The sequence below is a fragment of the Aethalodelphis obliquidens genome, unplaced genomic scaffold, assembly GCF_003676395.1.
Source record: "Aethalodelphis obliquidens isolate GAN/ISIS:26980383/991018 unplaced genomic scaffold, ASM367639v1 scaffold1, whole genome shotgun sequence".
Lineage (NCBI taxonomy): Eukaryota > Metazoa > Chordata > Mammalia > Artiodactyla > Delphinidae > Aethalodelphis > Aethalodelphis obliquidens.
Window position 1 is genome coordinate 11,565,270 of NW_020837945.1, and position 22,213 is coordinate 11,587,482.

A 22,213-nucleotide genomic window follows, 5' to 3' on the forward strand; every position below is an offset into this window, starting at 1 on the left:
AGTTGTGTTGGTAACCTCGGGTTACAGTACTAGTTGGTAGCCTTGGACAAGTAACTTCACCTTTCTAGGCCTCCATTTCTGAGTGGCGGGGATTAGAAAAGGACATCTTTACAGACCTTCAGTTCCTGAGAACCCTCTTGGAGCACGTGCCCTACACTGGGCAGCTGGTGGTCAACGCCGCTGGGCCTGTAGGCAAAGAGAGCCCCTGCCCCTGGGTCTTGGGCTCCCCCTGCACGTGATCTCACGGATGCTGCACTTGAAGTCCCTGAGCAGGAACGCAGCTGTGCTGCCATCCAGAAGACAACATGAGTGGCCAGGTATACGCGTCCGCTAATTTACAGACGCCAAACCTGGCCGGCAGCTCCCGGAGAGCCGGCAAAACCCGGGAGCCCTCGCTCCGCCCCGTGGCGTCCTCGCCCCGCCCCTAGAGCCCCGCCCCGCCCCGGCCGGCCACTTGCTGCGCGCGGATTGGCTGCTGCGGTGCGCACGGCGCCGCGCCCCGCCCCGCCGGCGCCCTCGCCTTTCGCCCGCGGACTGCTACCGGCTCCCGGGGGCTGAGGTGGAGCCGTGGACCCCGGCTTTGCCGCGGCTTAGCCGCCTCCTCCTCTGCGCTCGCGCCTGGTGTCGGCTTGGACGTCGGGTAAGCCGGGTGAGTGCGGGAGGCCGGTTTGGGGCGTGCGAGGGGCTGGCGCTTGCCGCCCGCGCGTAGGAAGGCACCCCCGGTTCGTCCGGCCCGGCCTGCGAGGTGCGGCGATGCCCGGCCCGGCCTCTCCGGTGAGAGGCGCCGCCGGGCGGAGCGGGTCCGCGGGGCGTCCGGGCGTTCTGCGGGGCGGGGGCCGCCGCCGCCCCCTCCGCACTAGCCCGCGTCCCCTCGGGCGAGCGTGGCGGGCGCTCGGCCGGAGCGGGCCCCACGCCACGTTGTCTCACCATCGAATTGCTTCCCTGGAAGGTCTGGAAAGGTTTCCGTCTTGAGCCTGTCAGCTTCCCGGGGCGACGGGCGGTGGGGAGACGATGTGCGGCCCGCACGGGGCGTCAGGGGGCCACTCAGGTGCTTCGTCGCCCCTCCCGTTTGCTCTGAACCATGGCTGGGAATGTTTTCAGTGTTCGGCGCTCTTTTCCGAGTCTCTCCGTAGGAGAGTCAGGTACAGAGGTGTGAAATGGAAATGGAAGAGGGTCAACCTTCTTTCGCGTATTAATCATAAAGTGTTCGTGCCCTTTTAGATAAAGAGCAGCAGAGAGTTGCCCATGTAGCAAAGGTAGTTGTGCTGGGGAAGACCATTTTGGTTTTTAACCAATAAATTGGCTTCCGAGTTAATCAATGGAAGGTGCTTAGTTTGAAAGGTAAATATATGACCTTTTGAAGCCCAAGAAGTGCTGAGATCGACTGTGCTCGCTCCCTCCCCGCTGCTGGCGCGGCGCGCGTGTGTGTGTGTTTGTGTGTGTTGGAATTTCTCTTCGGAGTGTCCCACCTCTTCTCTCAAACTGTTCACCTACCTGCGCTATAAATCCCTTTCCTTAACAATTACCAAGCCTCTTACTCCCAGGATTGTTACACTTCTTTTCCATCATCTTCAGACAAACGTAGTTTTCAGACGTAGAACAAACGTTAGACATTTTTTTGCCGATAATAGTGTTGCAAGCCTCTTCGTCCTTAAAATGAACATCAAAAGTTATCTTGAATATCGACCCGACAGGAAAAGCTGGGTTAATGAGAGCACGGAGAGGATGCAGTGTTCCTCTTCCGGAGACACGCCTTCCCCTCCCCCATCCTCCTTGGCCCATTACTGGCTGGTCATTTCTGAATTCACTTCTGGAGTCCGAGGTAAAGAATTTATCTTATTAGTTTATCCATATCTGCCCTTTTTAAATGATTACGGTAATATATCCAGGTTGTAAACTCTTTTTGTAATGTTACAGAATAATATCAAGTAAAAATTGAAACAGCACAGAAGTATATCAAGTGAAAAGTTAGAATTCCTTGTTTCTTTACTTTGCATCCTGAATTCCAGTCCCTAGGAGGGGTTAGTACCGTGATACTGTTGGGCAACTGACTTAATATAAGGACACGTCTCCATATTAGTGTGCACCTACCTCATTTTTAAAGTGCTGTACAGTACGCAGCTGTTTAGATATACTCTAATATATTTTATTGGTCCCTTAATGATGGACGTTTGGTTGTTTCTGGGTTTTAGCCATTAAAAGACTTACTGCAAGAAAATCTTTTGGGTATTGTTGGTTAAGTTTCAGGTAGTGCTCTTTTTACCAGGAATCTTTTTTTGTAACTTGAAGGATTTTATAATTTAAAAGCAGTAGTTAATTTGCTTGATTTAAATGCATTTCTTAGAATCTGTGTGTCTTTTTATATTTAGAGACTGGATCAAAAACATTTTGAGGACCAGGTTAAATAATGGTTAATTTATTAACCTTGTTACCACTTAATGGTGTTGACTTTAAGGTTATATTGACTCATTTGATTAGCTTGGCAGGAATGAATAGAGAAGGCCTTAAGGAAGAGAAAATTTGAACAGAGGCCGTGTAATACCCTCCTGTGGTAATCCCCTTGAATATCCAACAGTAACAGATGTTCTTTTGTTGCAAAATGTATCTCAGGTACCAAAAAATGTGTACAGAATATATATAAATATATAATTTAAATAATACTATTGCAATGATCAACATTGTATCTACAACCAAATTAAGAAATGAAACATTTACATCTTTCTTCCAGAGGTGGCCTCTACCCTGATTTTTTAAATTAATCTTTTTCTTGCTTTCATTTTGTTTTGTTTTTTGGCCATGCCGCGCAGCTTGTGGGACTTTAGCTCCCCGATCAGGGATCGAACCCGGGCCCTTGGTACTGAAAGCACCGAGTCCCAACCACTGGACCGCCAGGGAATTCCAGTCTTTCCCTTGCTTTTTAAAATAAGCTTTACAGGGCCTGCATGCTGGCACAGTGGTTAAGAATCTGCCTGCCAGTGCAGGGGACACAGGTTCGAGCCCTGGTCCAGGAAGATCCCATATGTCGCGGAGCAGCTAAACCTGTGCACCACAATTACTGAGCCTGCTCTCTAGAGCCCGCGAGCCACAACTACTGAGCCTGTACTCTAGAGCCTGCGAGCCACGACTACTGAGCCCACGTGCCACAACTACTGAAGCCCGTGCGCCTAAAGCCTGTGCTCCGCAACAAGAGAAGCCACCGCAGTGAGAAGCCCACGCACCACAACGAAGAGTAGCCCCCGCTCGCTGCAACTAGAGAAAGCCCGAGAGCAACAATAAAGACCCAACGCAGCGAAAAAGAAAATAAATAAATTTTAAATAAGCTTTACACATAAATACATAAATATACACATGTACATATATGCACACGTATATAAATATTTACACATAAACAGTATATTTAGTTTTGAGTGAGGTGTTAAAAACAAAACAAAATTCTCATACACATAGCATGTTTCAAAGTTTTATTTTATAGTTATTGAGAGTGCCACAAGAACTGTTTTTTTTTTTTTTTTTTTTTGGCTGCACTGGATCTTCATTGCAGTGCACAGGGCTCTTTGTTTAGGGTTTCTCACTAGTTGCCGCACAGGCTTAGTTGCCCTGCGGCATGTGGGATCTTAGTTCCCCAGTCAGGATCGAACCCGAGTCCCCTGCATTGGAAGGTGGGTTCTTAACCACTAGACCACCAGGGAAGTCCCACAAAAAACTGGTTTTAAGAGGATTTAAGAAATAGATATCTGTGTAGTCCATAGGGAAAGGAATGTCTCAATAAAATTGCTGAGTTAGATATAATTGGTTAATGTTCCAGAGGGCAACAAAATCATTATACCTTGTGATTAATCATTTCTACCAGACTATAAAATCATTACACCTTATTAATTTCTGCAGTTAAACTGAAACCTTACAGGACTATAAACTGTGTCTTTATTAACAGCGGGTTGTTCATTAAATAAACTGTGATAACAAAGTTATTTTCCTCAGAGCACAAATGAGGACCAAACAGGCTTATTAGAAAATGCTAGCGCTTTCTCAATTTGAGATTAAAAATTTGTTCCATAATTGTAAGCACAAACCTGACTGTGTAAGGAAAGGACAATATTGTCACTTTTAGGTGAAAGCTTCCAGGAAAGATGAGCAGGACAGAATGGCTTCAGCTTCCCTGTTTCCCTGACAGGGGCCCTTTCTCAGGAGGTCAGTGGGCAGTGTTACGAGGGAGTCTTGGCTACGGTGTTCACTCCAGTCAGGGCATCAGAGGGCTCTAGTGTGCACCAAATACTGGAAAGATGGCAGAAATACAGACTGAGGGAGTGGGCTGCTCACCGTGGCCTGCATGCAGTGATCAGTGTAGGTCAAAGTAGAACCTTCTGTGAGGGAAGTGAATGTCCTTTGCTGATGCAGGCTGCAGGGTTCAGAAGGAAAGCAGGAACTGCACCAGCATATGATCAAGATCAAGCCAAGCACAGCTGAGTACAGATAGGAATCTGGGTCAGGTTCATGGGGCATTCAGTCCTCAGGTTAAAAAGCTGGATAGGGACTTCCCTGGTAGTCCAGTGGTTAAGACTCTGCACTTCCCAGACTAAATGTCCATTGACAGATGAATAGATAAAGAAGATGTGGCACATATATACAATGGAATACTATTCAACCATAAAATGAAATGAAATTGAGTTTTTTGTAGTGAGGTGGATGGACCTAGAGTCTGTCATGCAGAGCGAAGTAAGTCAGAAAGAGAAAAACAAATACCATATGCTAACACATATGTATGGAATCTAAAAAAAGAAAACGGTACTGATGAACCTAGTGGCAGGGCAGGAATGAAGACTTAGACATAGAGAATGGACTTGAGGACACGAAGGTGGGGTGGCGGGAGAGTAGCATGGACATATATACACTACCAAATGTAAAATAGCTAGTGGGAAGCAGCCGCATAGCACAGGGAGATAGATCAGCTCAGTGCTTTGCGACGACCTAGAGGGGTGAGATCGGAGGGTGGGAGGGAGGCTCAAGAGGGAGGGGATATGGGGATATATGTATGCATATGGCTGATTCACTTTGCTGTACAACAGAAACTAACACGGTATTGTGAAGCAATTATACTCCAATAAAGATGTATTAAAAACAAAAAAAAGACTGCACTTCCACTGCAGGGGCCACGGGTTTGATCCCTGGTTGGGGAACTAAGATCCTGCATGCCATAAATAAATAAAAACTTAAAAAAAAAAAAAAAGCTGGCATAGTACCTGGTTACACTGCTTCAGTCTGGCCTGGTTGTCCTCCTCGTCTGGGGCATAGCTGGATCCTCTTTACCTCTCCTGTGTGGGGATCTTTCCTGTATTCTCTTTCGTTGATTTACTCTCTCCGGTGGCACTCAAACTCCAGTAGCTTCTTGACAAGAAGAGTTACGTTTTCTTGGAGACGTTGCCTGTCTGAATATGTTTTGATTCTATCCTCATACTTGACTGATATTTTGGCTGGTAATAGAATTTTAGTTGGAAGTAATTTTCTTTCAGAATTTTGAAGTAATTGGTCCATTGTCATCTTGCTTCTCCTGTTGCTGAGAATTCCAAAGTATTATGATTCCTGATCCTTTGTATTTGACCTGTTTTTTTTAAATTAATTTTTATTGGCGTATAACTGCTTTACAATGTTGTGTTAGTTTCTGCTATTTGTTTTTGTTTTGTTTTGTTTTTAATTTCTGCAGACTAATTTCTGCTTAGACTCCAGTGGTTTGAAATTTAAAATGGCCTGTCTTAGCGTGGGTCTATTTTCATCCATTAGGTTGAGTATCTGATGGGCCCTTTAAATCTGGAAATACAGTACTTTCTATTCTGGAGAGATTTTCCTGAATATTTTGTTATTTTTCTCCCTTGTATTCTCTATAGTGTCTCCTGAAACACCTCTTATTTAGATGTGAACCTTTTAAAGGTCTTCTAATTTTCTTACCTTTTTTCTTCTGTTTTCCACCTACTTACTGCTAGATTTTGGGGGGCTGGGGGTTGGGGGCACCACGTGGCTTGTGAGATCTTAGTTCCCCGACCAGGAATCAAACCCATGCCCTCGGCAATAAAGGAGCAGAGTCTTAACCACTGGACCACCGGGGAATTCGCACTGCTAGCTTTTCTTAACTTTTATTTCTCAACCTTTGTATTTGGATTAAAAAAAAATTCCACAGTTATGTTTTTATTTTTCAAAGCTATTTTTTAGTCTCTGAATGTTTCTTATGATAGGATCCTATTCTTGCTTTAAAATGCAATATGTTCTCTTATCTCTGAGGTTATAGTGATTTTGTTTTCTTTCTCTGCATAGCTTTCCAGATTCTTATCTGGAAGGAAAGGATCTGGCTGCTAGTCTTCTGCACCAGAACAGAGGAACAGAGGTCCCTTCTGTCCAGTTTTCAGTATGATACCTGCATCTTCTGTTGTGCCCGGTATCCCCCAGTCCAGAACACAAGACATAGGGGGGAAAAAGCCTCAGATTTCTGCCAGGATATGGAAGAAGCAGTTGCCAGTACCATGACGAGAAAAGGGACAGGTTCTGGGATCTGACTTTTCTTCCTGCTTCCTCCCAAGTTGTCACTGTGTTGGTTCTCAGCTTTCCCCACCACTGGCTTGGGAATTCGGCTTTCTTGGGTGTGCTAAGTCAGTTACCATGTCCATCTGCTTTCCAGCTTTCAAAATTTTATTGCTATTGTTTCATCTTCTGTTCTCCCTATCGTTAGGAGTTTATGACTTTTTAAAAACTCCTTTTATTGATTGCAGTTTTCGTGAAGTTTCAAGAGGGAGCAGAATGAGGTGCTATGTACATCTGCCATCATCACCCAGAGATAGTAATCGTTTTTCTCTTCCAAATAGTAATGGCAGTACTGCCAGGAGCAGAGTGCCCTCTACAAAAGCAGTCGTATGTATGTGAACCATCTTCTTGGTAGGTAGTGGTTGATAGCATTGAGTGATCACATGTGCTGGACACTGCTTTTCTTATTATTTCTCACTTACTGAGGGATGTGCTGTCATATCCCCAGTTTACACCTCAGAGGACCATAGCCCAAGGACATTTAAAGCTTGAACAGTGCCTGTCACACAGCGACTCTTCCTTTAAAAGTGGAATGGATAAATGAACATGGCCAAGTAGGCACAGCTGGGAAGAGGCTGAAGGTAGGAGAGGGCCCAGGCCAGTGCTAACTCCAAAGCCTGTACTGTTAGCTGCCTGCATGGTGGCTAATGCTGGAGGAGGATAATTGGTACTTCAAGGCATCCACTTCCTTTGAGCCCCTTAGAAATATTCTTACTCTAGGCCTTTGGCATCGCAGTACTGCTTGCCAGGTGGGTTCCCTTTCACCTGTGTGGTTCAAAGCTGTGACCCTGGAGCCAGTGTCTCTGAACTGGGGAGTAGGGCATTTTCTGAGCAATCCCAGAGGATGCAAAGATGCCTAAGCATGGCTTCTTCTGGGAAACCTAGGTAAAGATGGCCTCAGAGAGTGAGTGAAGTTTTGCCATGGCTGGATCAGCTCTGGGATTGTGTAGCACTCATCTTTTTTAGGTGGCAATTCATGATAGTACGGCTTTCTATTTTTTCAACTTTTTATTATAAAAAAATTTTAAACATACAGAAAAATTGAACAGTGCATTCAACATTTTAACATTTTGCCATATTTGCTTTACTTTTTTTTTCCTTAACCATTTGATCATATGTTGCTGACATCGACACCTCACCCCTAAATATGTAAGAATGCATCTCCTAATCTTTACGTAACCACAATACTATCATTATCACATCTGGGAAAATAATTCTGTAATATTCTCTGTCTGACCTGTATTCAGATTTACCCAGTTGGCCCAGACTGCCTTAAAAAAATTTTTTTTTTGGAAACCAGGATCAGTAAAGGTTTACACATTTCACTTGGTTTGTTAATTGTATGTTTTGACGTAGATGAAATTAATGATGAAATCTTTTGAACTTTCTAGTTCATATCGCTCTTGGAGACTGCTTCATTACTAGAAGGGTCATGGTTCTCAGAATCTTAGCAACGGAAGGGATCCTTGATGTAACCTGGTTCAGTTATTTCCAGACTTGGCTGATGTGTGTCCTGAAGGTTGAATTGGGAGTTTGTCTGTAGACAAAGAGATGAAAGGGGCATTCCAAGGACATAGATAGACATATAGAAATAGATATAGAAATATGTAAATAAATATATTAAAATTATTTAGCAGTTTTCCTAACAGTAAGTATTCAATAAGTACTGGCTACCTTCTCCCTTTTATTTCTTTGTGGCTGGAGTAAAGAGTACATCAAGATAGTAGGAGATAAGAAAGCTATAATAGGGGAGACTGTAAGTACCCTGTATCTTTTGGACTTTATCTCAGGCTGTTGGAAGTTTTTGATGAAAGGCACGATCCGGTCTGAGTTTTAGAAAATTCTGGCAGGATCTGGACTTGAGGAAGCAGGAAGAATGGTTTTAAGAAATAATATGTTTTAGGGACTTCTCTGATAGTCCAGTGGTTAAGACTCTGCGCTTCCACTGCAGGGGGCATGGGTTTGATCCCTGGTCGGGGAAGTTCTGCATGCCATGCGGTGCGGCCAAAAAAAAGAAATAATATGTTTTAATATATTGTCCTGGCAAGATTATTTCCCTCATTGAAATGATGCTTCTTTTTACCAGCGTCTACAGATTATCAGTTTAAATAAACCTAGATATAAAGAAGTAGACTTTTTTTTTTTTGTGACAGGATAATGAGACAGGTATTGCATTTCAAAATTTGAAAGACAAAATAGAGTCAGTCATTCAACAAGTATTTGAGTGCCTATTATATGCCAGGCCACTGTGCTAGGCTCTGGGAGAACTACATTGAGCAAAAATGGGCATGGAATGTCCTTTGTGGATTTTACTCTCTTCAGGGGAAGGTATGTATTAATCAAATAACAAGATTAATAATGAAGTACTAAGGGGATTAGATCTGGCCGTGGAGTCAGGAGGCCATGGAAGTCATATCTTTTTATTATTTATTTATTTTTTTGCGGTACGCGGGCCTCTCACTGTTGTGGCCTCTCCCGTTGCGGAGCACAGGCTCTGGACGTGCAGGCTCAGCGGCCATGGCTCACGGGCCCAGCTGCTCCGCGGCATGTGGGATCCTCCCGGACCGGGGCACGAACCCGTGTGCCCTGCATCGGCAGGCGGACTCTCAACCACTGCGCCACCAGGGAAGCCCAAGTCATATCTTTTTAAATTTTATTTTATTTATTTATATTTTTGGTGGCTGTGCCATGAGGCATGAGGGATGTGGGATCTTAGTTCCCCTTCCAGGGGTCGAACCTGTGCCCCCTGAAGTGGAAGCGTGGAGTCTTAACCACTAGACAGCCAGGGAGGTCCCCATATCATCCTTCACTTTCAACAATATCATCCTTTCAACAACCTGCACCACAACTACTGAGCCTGCACTCTAGAGCCCGTGAGCCACAACTACTGAGCCCTTGTGCCACAACTACTGAAGCCCACACGCCTAGAGCCCACGCTCGCAACAAGAGAAGCCACTGCAATGAGAAACCTGCGCACTGCAAGGAAGAGTAGCCCCCGCTCGCCATAACTAGAGAAAGCCCGTGCGCAGCAACGAAGACCCAATGCAGCCAAAATAAATAAATAAATATTAAAGAAAAGAAACCCCCTGTGCTCCCTGTCTTTTACTTTGGTTTTTAGATTTAAATCTTTTATGAAAATTGGTGGTACCTACTAAATTTTATTCTTGTTATAGATGATTTACAAGTCAGAAGGCAAATAAGCATCCTGAGATTATGTAAAATGTCTTTCCAAAAATGCTTAGCTCTCTGAATAATCATACTATTGGATTTTAAGGCCTATAAAATATTCACACTGTGACTACCTAGACACCAGGCTTATAGCAGCCTAAGAAGAAAAACTGTATTCTCCAGACTGCTTTGTCAAGTTGTGAATCAATAGTAATCACCACTGTCATTGTAGACCTCACTGGACTGCTGTCTTCTGTTTCCAGGTGATCACAGTATTCATCTAAATTGGGGCTCTTTCTCTTCCATCTCGTTCTTCTTGCTTTCTTCACCGCAGGCAGTAGAATAGTAACTTTCTCCTCACGAAATGGAAATGAGAGAAATGCTGTGAAACTGTCTGGCAGCAGTACAGTGTATTGGTCATGAGCACAGGTTTGGAATCAGATGTGAACTTCAGTGGAATCCTGGCTTTCCTTCTTGCTAGCTGTGTGACCGTGGGCTAGTTACTCTGTAAACCTTTTTAGTAATACGAGATAATAATAGTAACTGCCTTAGAGTATTTGTGAGGATTCAAGGGAATCCTCTATGAAAAGAATTTTTCTGAGGATGGAGTAGAGTTGCCTGTCACCTGTAAGCACCCTATAGCTAAGAGCCACTAGTAATAGTAATAGTAGTAGTAGTAGTAGGGAAGATGTCGATTTTATTTTTGTTTAATTTGAGTCAGCTGTTTTGCTCTGGCTATGTAGACCTAATACCTTGCACGATATTTAAATTTAATTTCTGGATTTTTTTGCTAACTTATTTATTTATTGGCTGCAGCATGTGGCATGCAGGATCTTAGTTCCCCGATCAGGGATCAAACCCGTGCCCCCTGCAGTGGAACCTTGGGAGTCCTAACCACTGACCCGTCAGGGAATTCCCCCAGATTTTTTAATGATACAAATTGTAATTTAATTTTAAAAGGTGTTAATTGATTTCTCTGCCAGTTTGTAAATCTCCTGATGATGAGGGCCAAGTTTTATTCTTCTTTATTTTCCCCACAGTGCCTTGCTTGTAGGACATGTTCTGTAAATATTTCATTCATGATCTAGAAGAGTTTTGTGCTGATTAAATACCATTGTATATGTAAGTCTGCTGTAATGCCTGACAGACAGTAATGCAAGGAAGGAAGAGAGTGAGTCAGAGATGAACACTGAATCAGTCCTCAGCCCTCTTCCATATTTTCTCCTTGAGATACCCTAGCTGCCCCTGTGACTTCAGTTACCACTTAATTACTATCAGCCTGTAATCTGTATTTCTGCTTTAAACCACTCTTTCAGTGGTTTCTGTACATCTGTCTTACATACATTTCCACCTGGATGTCCTTCAGTCATATCAAACACATTATGCTCAAACTCTCCCTTGCTCCCCTCCCTATTTTGGTTAATGGTGTCTTTCCAGCCGTTGGGTACCCAAACAGTCATTCTTAGCTCTTCCTTGCTTGTTGATAATACCACATCAATATTTCTCAAATAAAAACCTTTTCTTTAGCCTGTATGAGTATGGCCTCAGTTTACATCCTTATTCTCTTCCTTTCTAGAGGGTGTCTTTAACATTTTCCTTCAGTCCTCCTCCATACTGCTGCCACCAGAATTGTCTTTCTAAATCGCAGAGCTGATTTTGTCACTTCCCTGCTTACAAGCCTCTGGTAGTTTCCTAGTGCTTAGAGCAGGGGCCTGCAGACTACGAGCTGTGGACCAAGTCTGGTGGTCTGCTGCCTGTTTTGTAAATTTAAGTTTTATTGGAATACAGCCATGCTCATTTGGTCACATATTGTTTATGGCTGCTTTTATGCTATAACAGCAGAGTTGAGTAGTCGTGACAGAGATTGTTTGGCCTGCAAAACTAAAGATGTACACTATCTGGTTCTTTCCAGAAGTTTGCTAATCCCTTGGCTTAGAGATTAGAGGTCAGATTTGCGTAGGCTGAAAAATCCTTGATGATCTTGTCCCAAACATGTTAATCGCATCACTCTTTGAAATACCTTAAACTCTACCCTGTTCTCTTGTGGCCCTACATAATTTCGCATATTTTATTCCTTCTTTTTCATCTGTCAAACTCCTCCTCTTGCTTTAAAACCCAGCCAAGTTTATTCTTCCTTTATCAAACTTTCCTCAACTCTTCCTGGGAAGTAGTGTCCTATAACACTTTTCATATTTCTATTATAGCCCTTTTGTGTATGTATAGTATAGCACATTTTATAATGCAGTTATTTATTCTTCTGACAATGTCCCTAACTAGACTGTTTTCTACATTGATTGTCTTAATCATTTTTGTATACACAGAGCCTAACATTTGTAGCATTTAACAACTAGTGAAGAGCTGGATGAACAAACAGATGGTAACATGAAAGTTTGGTCAAAAGAAAAAATTTTGAATTAGGTATGTTATTTGGACTTTGATGCATATGGAAATCACTCAGACCATGTTTATATGTTAAAGTGTGTAGTTGTTTTCTCCTCTTGCTTTTTGCAGCTATCCTTTGGTTTCCTAAACTGAGTGTTTGAAATTTTCACAGTTGAATCACTTAAAATGCTCTCTAAAAAGGACTCATTTCCTTTTATAAAGAGTTGCCTCTCTAGTAATAGGAATAATTGCTATCTAATGTATTATAAGACTTGTGGGTCCATTATTTCAGTTCAATAATCTTGTTTTTTTAAAAATTGGTACCTGGGTCAGTTTTGGGGGAGAACATACCAGTAATTTCCTTGATCTCAAAAAAGTTTAAGTTTATTTAAAATAGTTACAGACATAGTACATTATATAAGACGTTTCTCAACAGGCACGAATCAACAATTCATTGTGTTAATTACAATAACTTTTAAAATCACTTTGCATTAAAAAAAATGTAATTCATGCTCAGTACAGCAAACTTTGAAAATAGAAAGCAAAACAAACACACCATCCTGTGACCCATATATAAAATAATATTATGAAAGTACTGGTGTTCGTCCTTCCAGTATTTTTATGCATGTATGTGTTTATATATATATATATATATATATATATACACTATTAATTCTTTTTTCTAAAAAGGAAATAATGCTATAGATACATTAAAAATTTTATTTTATTTTATTTATTTATTTATTTTTGTCTGTGTTGGGTCTTCGTTGCTGCGTGCGGGTTTTCTCTGGTTGTGGAGATCAGGGGCTACTCTTTGTTGTGGTGCACAGGCTTCTTATCGTGGTGGCTTCTCTTGTTGCAGAGCACGGGCTCTAGGCGCGCGGGCTTCAGTAGTTGTGGCACACAGGCTCAGCAGTTGGGGCTCGCGGGCTCTAGAGCACAGGCTCAGTAGTTGTGGCGCATGGGCTTAGTTGTTCTGCAGCATGTGGGATCTTCCTGGACCAGGGCTCGAACCCGTGTCCCCTGCATTGGCAGGCAGATTCTTAACCACTACGCCACCAGGGAAGCCCTAGATACAGTTTTAATAACCTGTTTTTTTCACTTGGTATTAGTCATTACCATTTACTCATGCCATTAAATGTTTTTCAAAAATAGATTAAAAAAAAAATTTTTTTTGTGGCCACACCCCATGGCATGTGGGATCTTAGTTCCTCGACCAGGGATTGAACCCGCACCCCCTGCATTGGAAGCATGGAGTCTTAACCACTGGATCACCAGGGAAGTCCCTCAAAAATAGATTTTTAAATGTCTGCATTAAGTAAACTATTTTACTTAAACATTTATTCTATTATTGAACATTTAGATTTCCTCTAAGTAGTCTTTGCCTTCATTAAGTCTCCAAAGGCCTATTATCTTAAGTTAAATATTGTATACTTATCTCCACTTTAAGCCAGGGGATCAGTGTTAGTATTGTCGATTGCTGTTATTAAATCAAGACTGTCATGATAAAATGTGCTTATTTTTTGGTAAATATCAATAAGAAAACCCATATGAAAGTCAGTCTTCTCAGTTCAGAGTGTTAGTTCTTAATATACTAGCCCTCTCCTAAATGTTTACCATAGTGACCATCTTGGTGCCTTTGCTCCTTTTATCCTAACGTTCTTCACTTGGTTTCCCGTTGCACTTGGTGAAACCCCAAATCCATCATGAAGTCCACATTAATCTGCAAGGTGATCTGGTACTTACCTGTCTCTCTCCATATTTATTCCAAGCCACTTCCTCCCCTAACTTACTATATTCTTATTCTCTTTGGTACCAGCTAATTCTTCCTTGCTAGTATCAAAGGGACTTAGTGGCTTTTGTATGTAATCTTCCCTCTCTCTACTCTGCCTCTTTTGCTTTTCCTTAATCTAATTAACTTTACTCAGCTTTTAAATTTCAGGGTGTTTTAAAATTTTAGCACGTGTTGCCTCTTTAGAGAGGCATTCCCTGACCATTCTCAAATAGGTCTCCCTTATTTTGTATCAGGATCATGTGCATTTCCTTCGTAGTAACTGTTTGTATTATTTTGATGTTTCTCTGTCCCACCCAAACCCCTGACCCTCCAATTTAAGCTCCAGGAGGGAGAAGACCATGACATTTCAGAAATTAGTGTGTGGAAATAGCCCTCTGTATCCTTGGGTTACACATCCACGGCTTCAACCAACCGGGGATCAAAAATACTCAGGAAAAAAAAATTCCAGAATGTTCCAAAAAGCAAAACTTGAGTTTGCTGAGTGCTGGCAGCTATTTACAGGGCATTTACATTGTATTTATAACTATTTACATAGTATTTACATTGTATTAAGTATTATAAGTAATCTGGAGATGATATTAAAGTATATAAAGGAGGTTATATGCAAATAGTATGCTATTTTATATAAGGGACTTAAGCATCCACAGATTTTGGTATCCGAGGGGGGTCCTGGAACCAATCCCCTGTACATACTGAGGGACAACTGTATGTTTTATGCTTACAGAACTATTTATAAGTAGGTTAATATATGCAAAATGACTTTTATAATAGGAAACATGACTTTTGTTTTTATAATGTCACTTTTAAAAAAATAAATTTATTTATTTATCTTTGGCTGCGTTGGGTCTTCGTTGCTGTTCACGGGCTTTCTCTAGTTGTGGCAAGCCGGGGGCTACTCTTCGTTGCAGTACGTGGGCTTCTCACTGCGGTGGCTTCTCTTTGTTTCCGTGCATGGGCTCTAGGTGCGCAGGCTTCAGTAGTTGTGGCTCGTGGGCTCTAGAACGTAGGCTTAGTGGTTGTAGTGTGCGGGCTTAGTTGTTCCGCGGCATGTGGGATCTTCTCAGACCAGGGCTCAAACCCGTGTCCCCTGCATTGGCAGGTGGATTCTTAAGCACTGTGCCACCAGGGAAGTCCCATGACTTTCGTTTTAACCTTCAGACATTGTCTTAAATTCATGGCGACCTTCCCTAAACTTGTTTTTAACCAGTTAATATTTAATCTTTGATAACAGTTCATCTCTGTGTCTGCAGGCTATCTTGATAAAATGTGCCCATAATGCGTACATAGTAAGGCTTTAGTGCAGCTGAAGCATATCTAAGTGATAAAATTTTTAAATCTTTTTTGTGGGTAAAATTTACATACTGTAAAATACACAGATCTTAAGTGTACACTTCAGTAACTTTTGATAAATAAATGTACCTGCATAATCACTATCCCATCCAAGATATAGAACATTATTATCACCCCAAAAAAGTTCCCTTGTAGTCAGTCCTCAGCCCCTATTGGCAACCACTGTTCTGATCTCTGGGACTATTGATTAGTTTTGCCTCTTCCTAAGCTTCATTTTAAATGGCATCATACAGTATATACTACTTTGTGTTTGCCTTCTTTCACATAAATCAGGTTTTTGAGATATTTTTTTCTGTGTGGTTATATATATCGTTCATCATTTTTTGTTGCTGAATAGTATTCCATTGTATGAATCCATCATAATTTATCCATTCTTCTGTTGATGAATATTTTGGTTGTTTCAGTTTGCTATTAATATGAATAAACCTGCTATAAACTTTCTTGTAAAAGTCTTTTTGTGTGTGGACATATGTTTTTACTTCCCTTGGTAAATACTTAGGGATGGAGTTGCTGGGTTATAGGGAGGATTATTTTTAACTTTGTAAGAAACCGCAACCAGAAATGTATGAGATTTCCAGTTGTTCTGCTTCCAACAGTCAGTCTTTTTAATCTTAGCCATTCTAGTGGATGTGATGATATTTCTTTAATTTGTATTTCCCTGATGACTAATGATGTTGAATACCTATTTAGATGCTTTTTGGTCATTGTCTTTTTAAGTCCTTTGCCCATTTCAAGTCTGTTCAACTCTCGTGCACACTTTTTATTGCCTATATTTTGTTTTTTTTTTATTATTAATCTTTAAGAGTTCTTTCTATATTGTACGTTCAAATCCTTTGTCAGATACTTGTTTTGCAAATATTGTCTCCCAGTCTGTGTTTCCAGTGTTTGGACCTTCTGTAGTATATTTATAGTACTTCTTTTCAGATTAACAATTAGACCCATTACTTTAAATTTAGAGGTATTTCACTTAAATCCATATTTAAGCATATTATTTGAAAATGTAACTGACATGCTATTTAGAAAGTTTATCTTTGTGGATATCCTTTACAATGTTATAATTTTTGCTTTAAATAGTTAGTTGTCTTAAATAAAGAGAAGGAATAAAAAATAGTCTTTTATATTTACCCACATATTGATTATTTCTGGTATTCTTCATTCCTTCCTATAGATCTGAGATTAATCTGGTGTCATCTCCCTTTAACCTGAAGAATTTCCTTTAGCATTGTTTAGTGCAGATTTGATGATGAATTATCTTAGTTTTTGTTTACCTGAAAATATTTTTATTTTATCCTCATTTAAAAAAAGCTTTTTTGAGATACAATAAAGATATGATAACAGTCACCTGTTTTAAGTGTACAGTTCAGTGATTTTTAGTATATTTATGTGCAGTAATCGCCACAGTCTAATTTTATAACCTTATGCCTATGAGTACTCACTCCCTATTACACTCCTCTCTCCCCTGCCCATCACTAGGCAACAGCTGATTTACTTTCTGTGTATAGATTTGCCTCATCTGGACATTTTATATAAATGGAATATACCATACGTGGTTGTCTTTCACTTAGCATAATGTTTATGAGGTTCATCTGTGTTGTATCATGTATCGGTATTTCCTTTTTATTGCTGAATTTGTATTCCATTGTATGGTATCCCACATTTTATTTATTCATTCATTAATTGACATATGTTGGGTTGCTGCACTGCTTAGTTATTATGAGTAATGCTGCTATGAACATTTGTGTACAAGTTTTTGTGTAGACATATGTTTTCATTTCTCTTGGGTAGATAGATAGGGGTAGAACTTTCATCACCCTCACTTTTGAGGAATACTTTTGCTAGATATAGCATTTGAGATTGATTTTGGGCTGTGCTGAGTGGCTTGTGGGAGTTTAGTTCCTTGGCAAGGGATTGAACCCGGGCCCTCGGCAGTGAGAGCATGGAGTCCTAACCACTGGACCGCCAGGGAATTCTCATGATTGCTTTTCTTAAAAGCACGTCAAAAAATGTCCTTCCATTTTCTTCTGGCCTCCATTGTTTTTGATGAGAAGTCAGCCATCATACATATTGTTCTACTACCTGTGTATGTAATGTGTTGATTATTTTTTCCCCCTGATGTTGCTTTGTTTCTTTTTATCTCTGGTTTTCAGCAGTTTTATTATGATGTTTTCCTTGTGTTTGTCCTCCTTGGAGTTTGCTGAGCTTCCTGGATTTGCAAATTATTATTTTTCACCAAATTTGGGAAATTATCAGCCATTATTTCTTTAAATATTTTTTCTTCCTGATTCTTTTATTTTTCTGGGACCCAATTAAACATATGTTAGACCAGTTATTAGTGTTCCTAAGTTTCCTGAAGCTTTATTCATTTTTTCCCCCTAATTAAAACGAAAAAAAACCTGTTCTCTAGATAGGATAATTTCTTTTGATCTTTCTTCAAGCTTACTGTACTTTTCTTCTACTGTCTCTGATCTCCTACTGAGCCCATCTAGTTAATTTTAAATATTATAATTTTCAGTCATAAAATTTACATTTTAAAGTTCCTCTACTGAGATTCTCCATTAACTCAGTTATTTTGACCATGTTCCTTTGTCTTTGATGTGTTTATACTGGCTGCTTTAAAGTCATTGTCTGCTAATTTTCAATATCTGAATTATGGGGGGGTCTGTTTCTATTGACTGCTTTTTTGATAAACCACATTTTTTCTGCTTCTGTAAAAGTCAAGTAATTTTTTTTTTTTTAACTATACAGTTGACCCTTGAACAAAACAGGGGTTAGGGGTGCTGACCTTCTGTGCAGTCAGAAATTCATGTTTAACTATACATTGGTCCTCCGTATCTGCAGTTCTGCATCTGTGGGTTCAACCAACCATGGATTGTGTAGTACTGTAGTATGTATTTAGTGAAAAAAATCCACATATACGTGCATCTGCATAGTTCAAACCTGTGTTGTTCAGGGGTCAACTGTATATTGGACATTGTGGATGATACATTATAGACACTCTGGATCAGTTATCTTCATCTAAAGAGTGTTACTTTTTGTTCTAACAGGCAATTAAAATACTGACTGATCACCCTGAAATTGTGGAGATTTGGTTTTATACTTTGTTGGAGTGTGTGGAAATCCCAAGGTGTTTACTAATCTCTGACCTGGTGGAACTCAAATTCCAAAATGCCTTGCAGGGGATAGCAGCTGAAATCTGTTTAGTACTTTTAGCCTTCCAGATATTTTTTTCTGCTGAGGTCCTTGGAATCTCCTTCATGCATGTGCTGTTCAGGGATTAGTCAGGATTTAAGAGAGTTTATATTAGTGTTTGGGGCTCCCTCTTGTGACTTACCCCATTCCAAGATTTCCCCTTCAATTTCCAGCTGCTCTTGTCATCCTGAACTTCATCCACTGATACCTGAAGCCAGAAAGACTGATTTTTTGCTCAAGTTTTAGCTATTCTGCACCACAGGGACTCACTTGGCTGGGAGTGAGAGGTTAGGGGATTCTTCAGGGGGAAAAGCTGTATTAAAGTGGATCTTGCTCATTGTGTTTTCTTTCAAGGGGTAAATGACCTCCAGTTTCTGCCTGCTTTTCAGCACTCTTTAGTGCTTTAAAATAGTTTTTTTTTTCCCCTTTTCTTTCTGGAACTTAAGGTGTTCCTGAATCATCACATCTGAACATACTCTCTTTGTTTTGAAAATTTGCACAGCATGCTGTACCCTTATATAGTTTTTTATGCATGTGATTTTTCTCCTTCCAGTTATCTATTGCTGCATGCAGATAACTCTAGAACTTAGTAGTTTAAAACAGCCATTTTATTATGCTTACAGTTCCTGTGGGTCAGGAATTTGAAAGGGCATAGCCAGGATGACATGTGTCTGCTCCGTATATCTGGGGCCTCATCAGGGAAGTCTTAAAATGTGGGAGTAATGCTAATAACCGGAGCAGCAGTCACATCTGGCAGGTGGCGGCTGGGCCGCCACCTGGAACCGTGGGCCAGAACACCTCTACGTGGTCTCCTCACAGCACTGTGGCCTTGGATTTTTTACAAAGCAACTCAGGGCTCTAGTGTTAGTGTTCCAGAGAACCACCTGCAAGCTGCATTGTCTTTTATGATCTAGTCTGAGAAGTTGTATGGCAGAGTTACATAGCATCACTTTCTCTACTTTATCCGTGAACCAGCCTTTTTTGTTGACCTAAATTCAAAGGTAGGGACATAGATCCACCTCTCAATTGGAGAAGTGTCAAAGGCTTTGCAGACACTTTACTTTTTTAATACGTCTTTATTGGAGTATAATTGCTTTACAATGCTGTGTTAGTTTCTGTTGTACAACAAAGAGAATCAACCATATGCATACATATATTCCTATATCCCCTCCCTCTTGAGCCTCCCTCCCCCCCATCCCACCACTCTAGCTTGTCGCAAAGCACCAAGCTGATTTCCCTGTGCTGTGCTGCTGCTTCCCACTAGCTATCTATTTTACATTTGGTAGTATATATATGTTGATGCTACTCTCACTTCATCCCAGGTTCCCCCCACCCCGCCCCATGTCCTCAAGTCCATTCTCTATGACAGACATGTTTTAAAATCTCCATGCTCATTTAACAAATAGTAAGCTCCTTCTGTGTCCTAGGACAGTCTTATGTATATCTCAATAGATATTCATTGTAGTATTGAATTTTTCTTCTTAACTATAGTAGATTTAGACCTAAAGTTAAATTTGTGTTTAAAGCTTTAAGAAAGGAGTAAGATATTTCACTTCTTAAAAACATTTCCTTAGATCGATTTTTTTTGTCTTTTTATTTGTAGAATATAGTATTTAATGAAAAGTCCATGCTTAAGTGGTGAAAATGGCAGGCTTCCTAGATAATTTCCGTTGGCCAGAATGTGAATGTATCGACTGGAGTGAGAGAAGAAATGCAGTGGCTTCTGTAGTAGCAGGTATATTGGTAAGTGAAAAAGCCTGGTTGGTGACATTTATACCTCACTTTTTGCCCCGAAAATTAATCTTGATTCCTTTGAACTGTGAATACCCATGATAATACAGTTTTTGAAGGCAGTAGTTTTTTAAGTAAATTATGTAATATGTGTCATTCCTTTAGGATCCTCAAAGGCTCAGAATTTGATGTAACTAATAATATTGTTGTGACTCATCGAAATTCAGGATGTGCAGACAGTAGTAACAACCTTAGGCTGCATTAGAACTGAAGCCCTGCAGCCCTTTAGGGAAGGGTTGCCATCTTCATACCCCAGCTGCAGCACAGGCAGGAAGCGAGAGGAAGAAATTTGTGGAGGAAACTACTGCTTAATTTTCTTTCCAATATTTTTTAAAAAACTTTTTATTATTGAAAATATCAATAGTATACACAAAAATAGAGAGAATGGTATAGAGTCCTCTCTCACCCCCTGTACTTATCATTGAGCTTCAAAAAAAAGTCAGATCATGACCAATCTTGCTTTAGCATTCCATCAAGCACTCCCTGCCCCCACTGCACTTTTTGAAGCAAATTTCAGTATATGTTTCACTTAATTTAAATTAATCTTTTCCAGTATATAGTTCTATACCTGAAGTTCAATAGAAAAGATAAATAAAGAAATAAAGTGGAGCAGGAGCTAAAGATATTGGGGTGGCCAAAAAGTTTGTTCAAGTTTTTCCATAACATCTTAGAATTGTGAAGCAATATGCATGCAGAATTCTTTTAGGTGTTTCCAAGTTTTTCTTGCTCTCTGTGGTCACCTCGCCTGCACTTAATTTGTCTATGAAATTCCTTAGTAACTTGTCTACTTTAGTTCTATTCAGCTTAGTTTACATAGAAACATTACATTTTGCAAACTCATGTTTAGTCAGTTTTGCAGTATTTAATCAAATTACATAATTAAAATTATAGCAAGCGTAGATATTTTTTGGAGACATGGGAGCTCATTTGTGGAAGCAAAAGTGCTTGGGCATATTAAAAAAGAATGTTCCACATTCTTTTTAATATGAACGAGAGAGTGAAACACATCAGGTAATCAGGGAGCTGGTTAGTTGGAGGTTAGTTAAGAGAGCTTTGGTTGTATATAATTTTATAGTGGATAAAAGAAGCAGAAAATTCATTCCTAGGTAATAAATTTTTCATCTTGCATTAAGAGCAGAACTTGAATCTTACACGGATTTGATTAGATTCACCTCATATGCTATAAAGAATAAGTAAACAAGGAATTCTTGTTTTTTATAGTTCAACATCTAAACCTCAAAGTAGACATATTTTATGTTTCAATTATATGGTCCATAGAAAACATGGAATGTTAAGGAACAGTATCATGCTAAGCCAAAGTATTAGTGTTATTTTAATGACATGGGTTCTTTCTCAAGTTTTTTACAGGTTGGTGGATAATGATTGATGCAGCCGTGGTATATCCTAAGCCAGAACAGCTGAACCATGCCTTTCACACATGTGGTGTATTTTCCACATTGGCTTTCTTCATGTAAGTATGAAGGTAATTCTCAATTCAAGATTATTTTTCTAAAAACATTTTTTCCTCAAAGTTTAATGCTATCTGGAATAACTTTTTAATTTCATTGATTGATTCTTCTTTAACATGATAAATATATGTGTGTATATCTATATTGCCATTTTATTAAGATTTTTAAAATCAAGAATGAGTGTTGAATTTGGGGGGGAGAGATTAATTGGGAGATTGAGACTGACATATACACACTACTATATATAATATAGATAACTAATAAGAACTTGCTGTATAGCGTAGGGAACTCTACTCAGTACTCTGTAATGGCCTATATGGGAAAAGAATCTAAAAAAAAAAAGAGTGGATATATGTATATGTATAACAGATTCATTTTGCTGTACACCTGAAACTAACGCAACATTGTAAATCAACTATACTCCAATAAAAATTTTTTTTTAAAAAGTGTTAAATTTAGTCAGATAATTTTATTATACTTTATAAAGATTATCATGTGATTT

The 22,213-nt window shown here is 40.1% G+C and overlaps 1 protein-coding gene across 4 annotated transcripts in view; it reads left to right on the plus strand.

The window, feature by feature from the left end:
- The first annotated feature begins 519 nt into the window (after positions 1-519).
- TMEM50B (transmembrane protein 50B) overlaps positions 520-22,213 on the plus strand; it is a 34,812-nt gene continuing 13,118 nt past the window's right edge. Inside the window, exons 1-4 of one of the 4 annotated variants that reach the window (XM_027101182.1) lie at positions 6,904-6,918; positions 12,057-12,153; positions 20,055-20,194; positions 21,601-21,713. In XM_027101182.1, coding sequence (XP_026956983.1) covers positions 20,096-20,194; positions 21,601-21,713 — 212 coding nt within the window. In that variant the 5' untranslated portion in view covers positions 6,904-6,918; positions 12,057-12,153; positions 20,055-20,095. Of the gene's footprint in view, positions 650-1,701; positions 1,823-6,903; positions 6,919-12,056; positions 12,154-20,054; positions 20,195-21,600; positions 21,714-22,213 lie in introns of those variants that run through there. The other 3 variants (XM_027101164.1, XM_027101172.1, XM_027101186.1) reach the window with 3 other exon arrangements.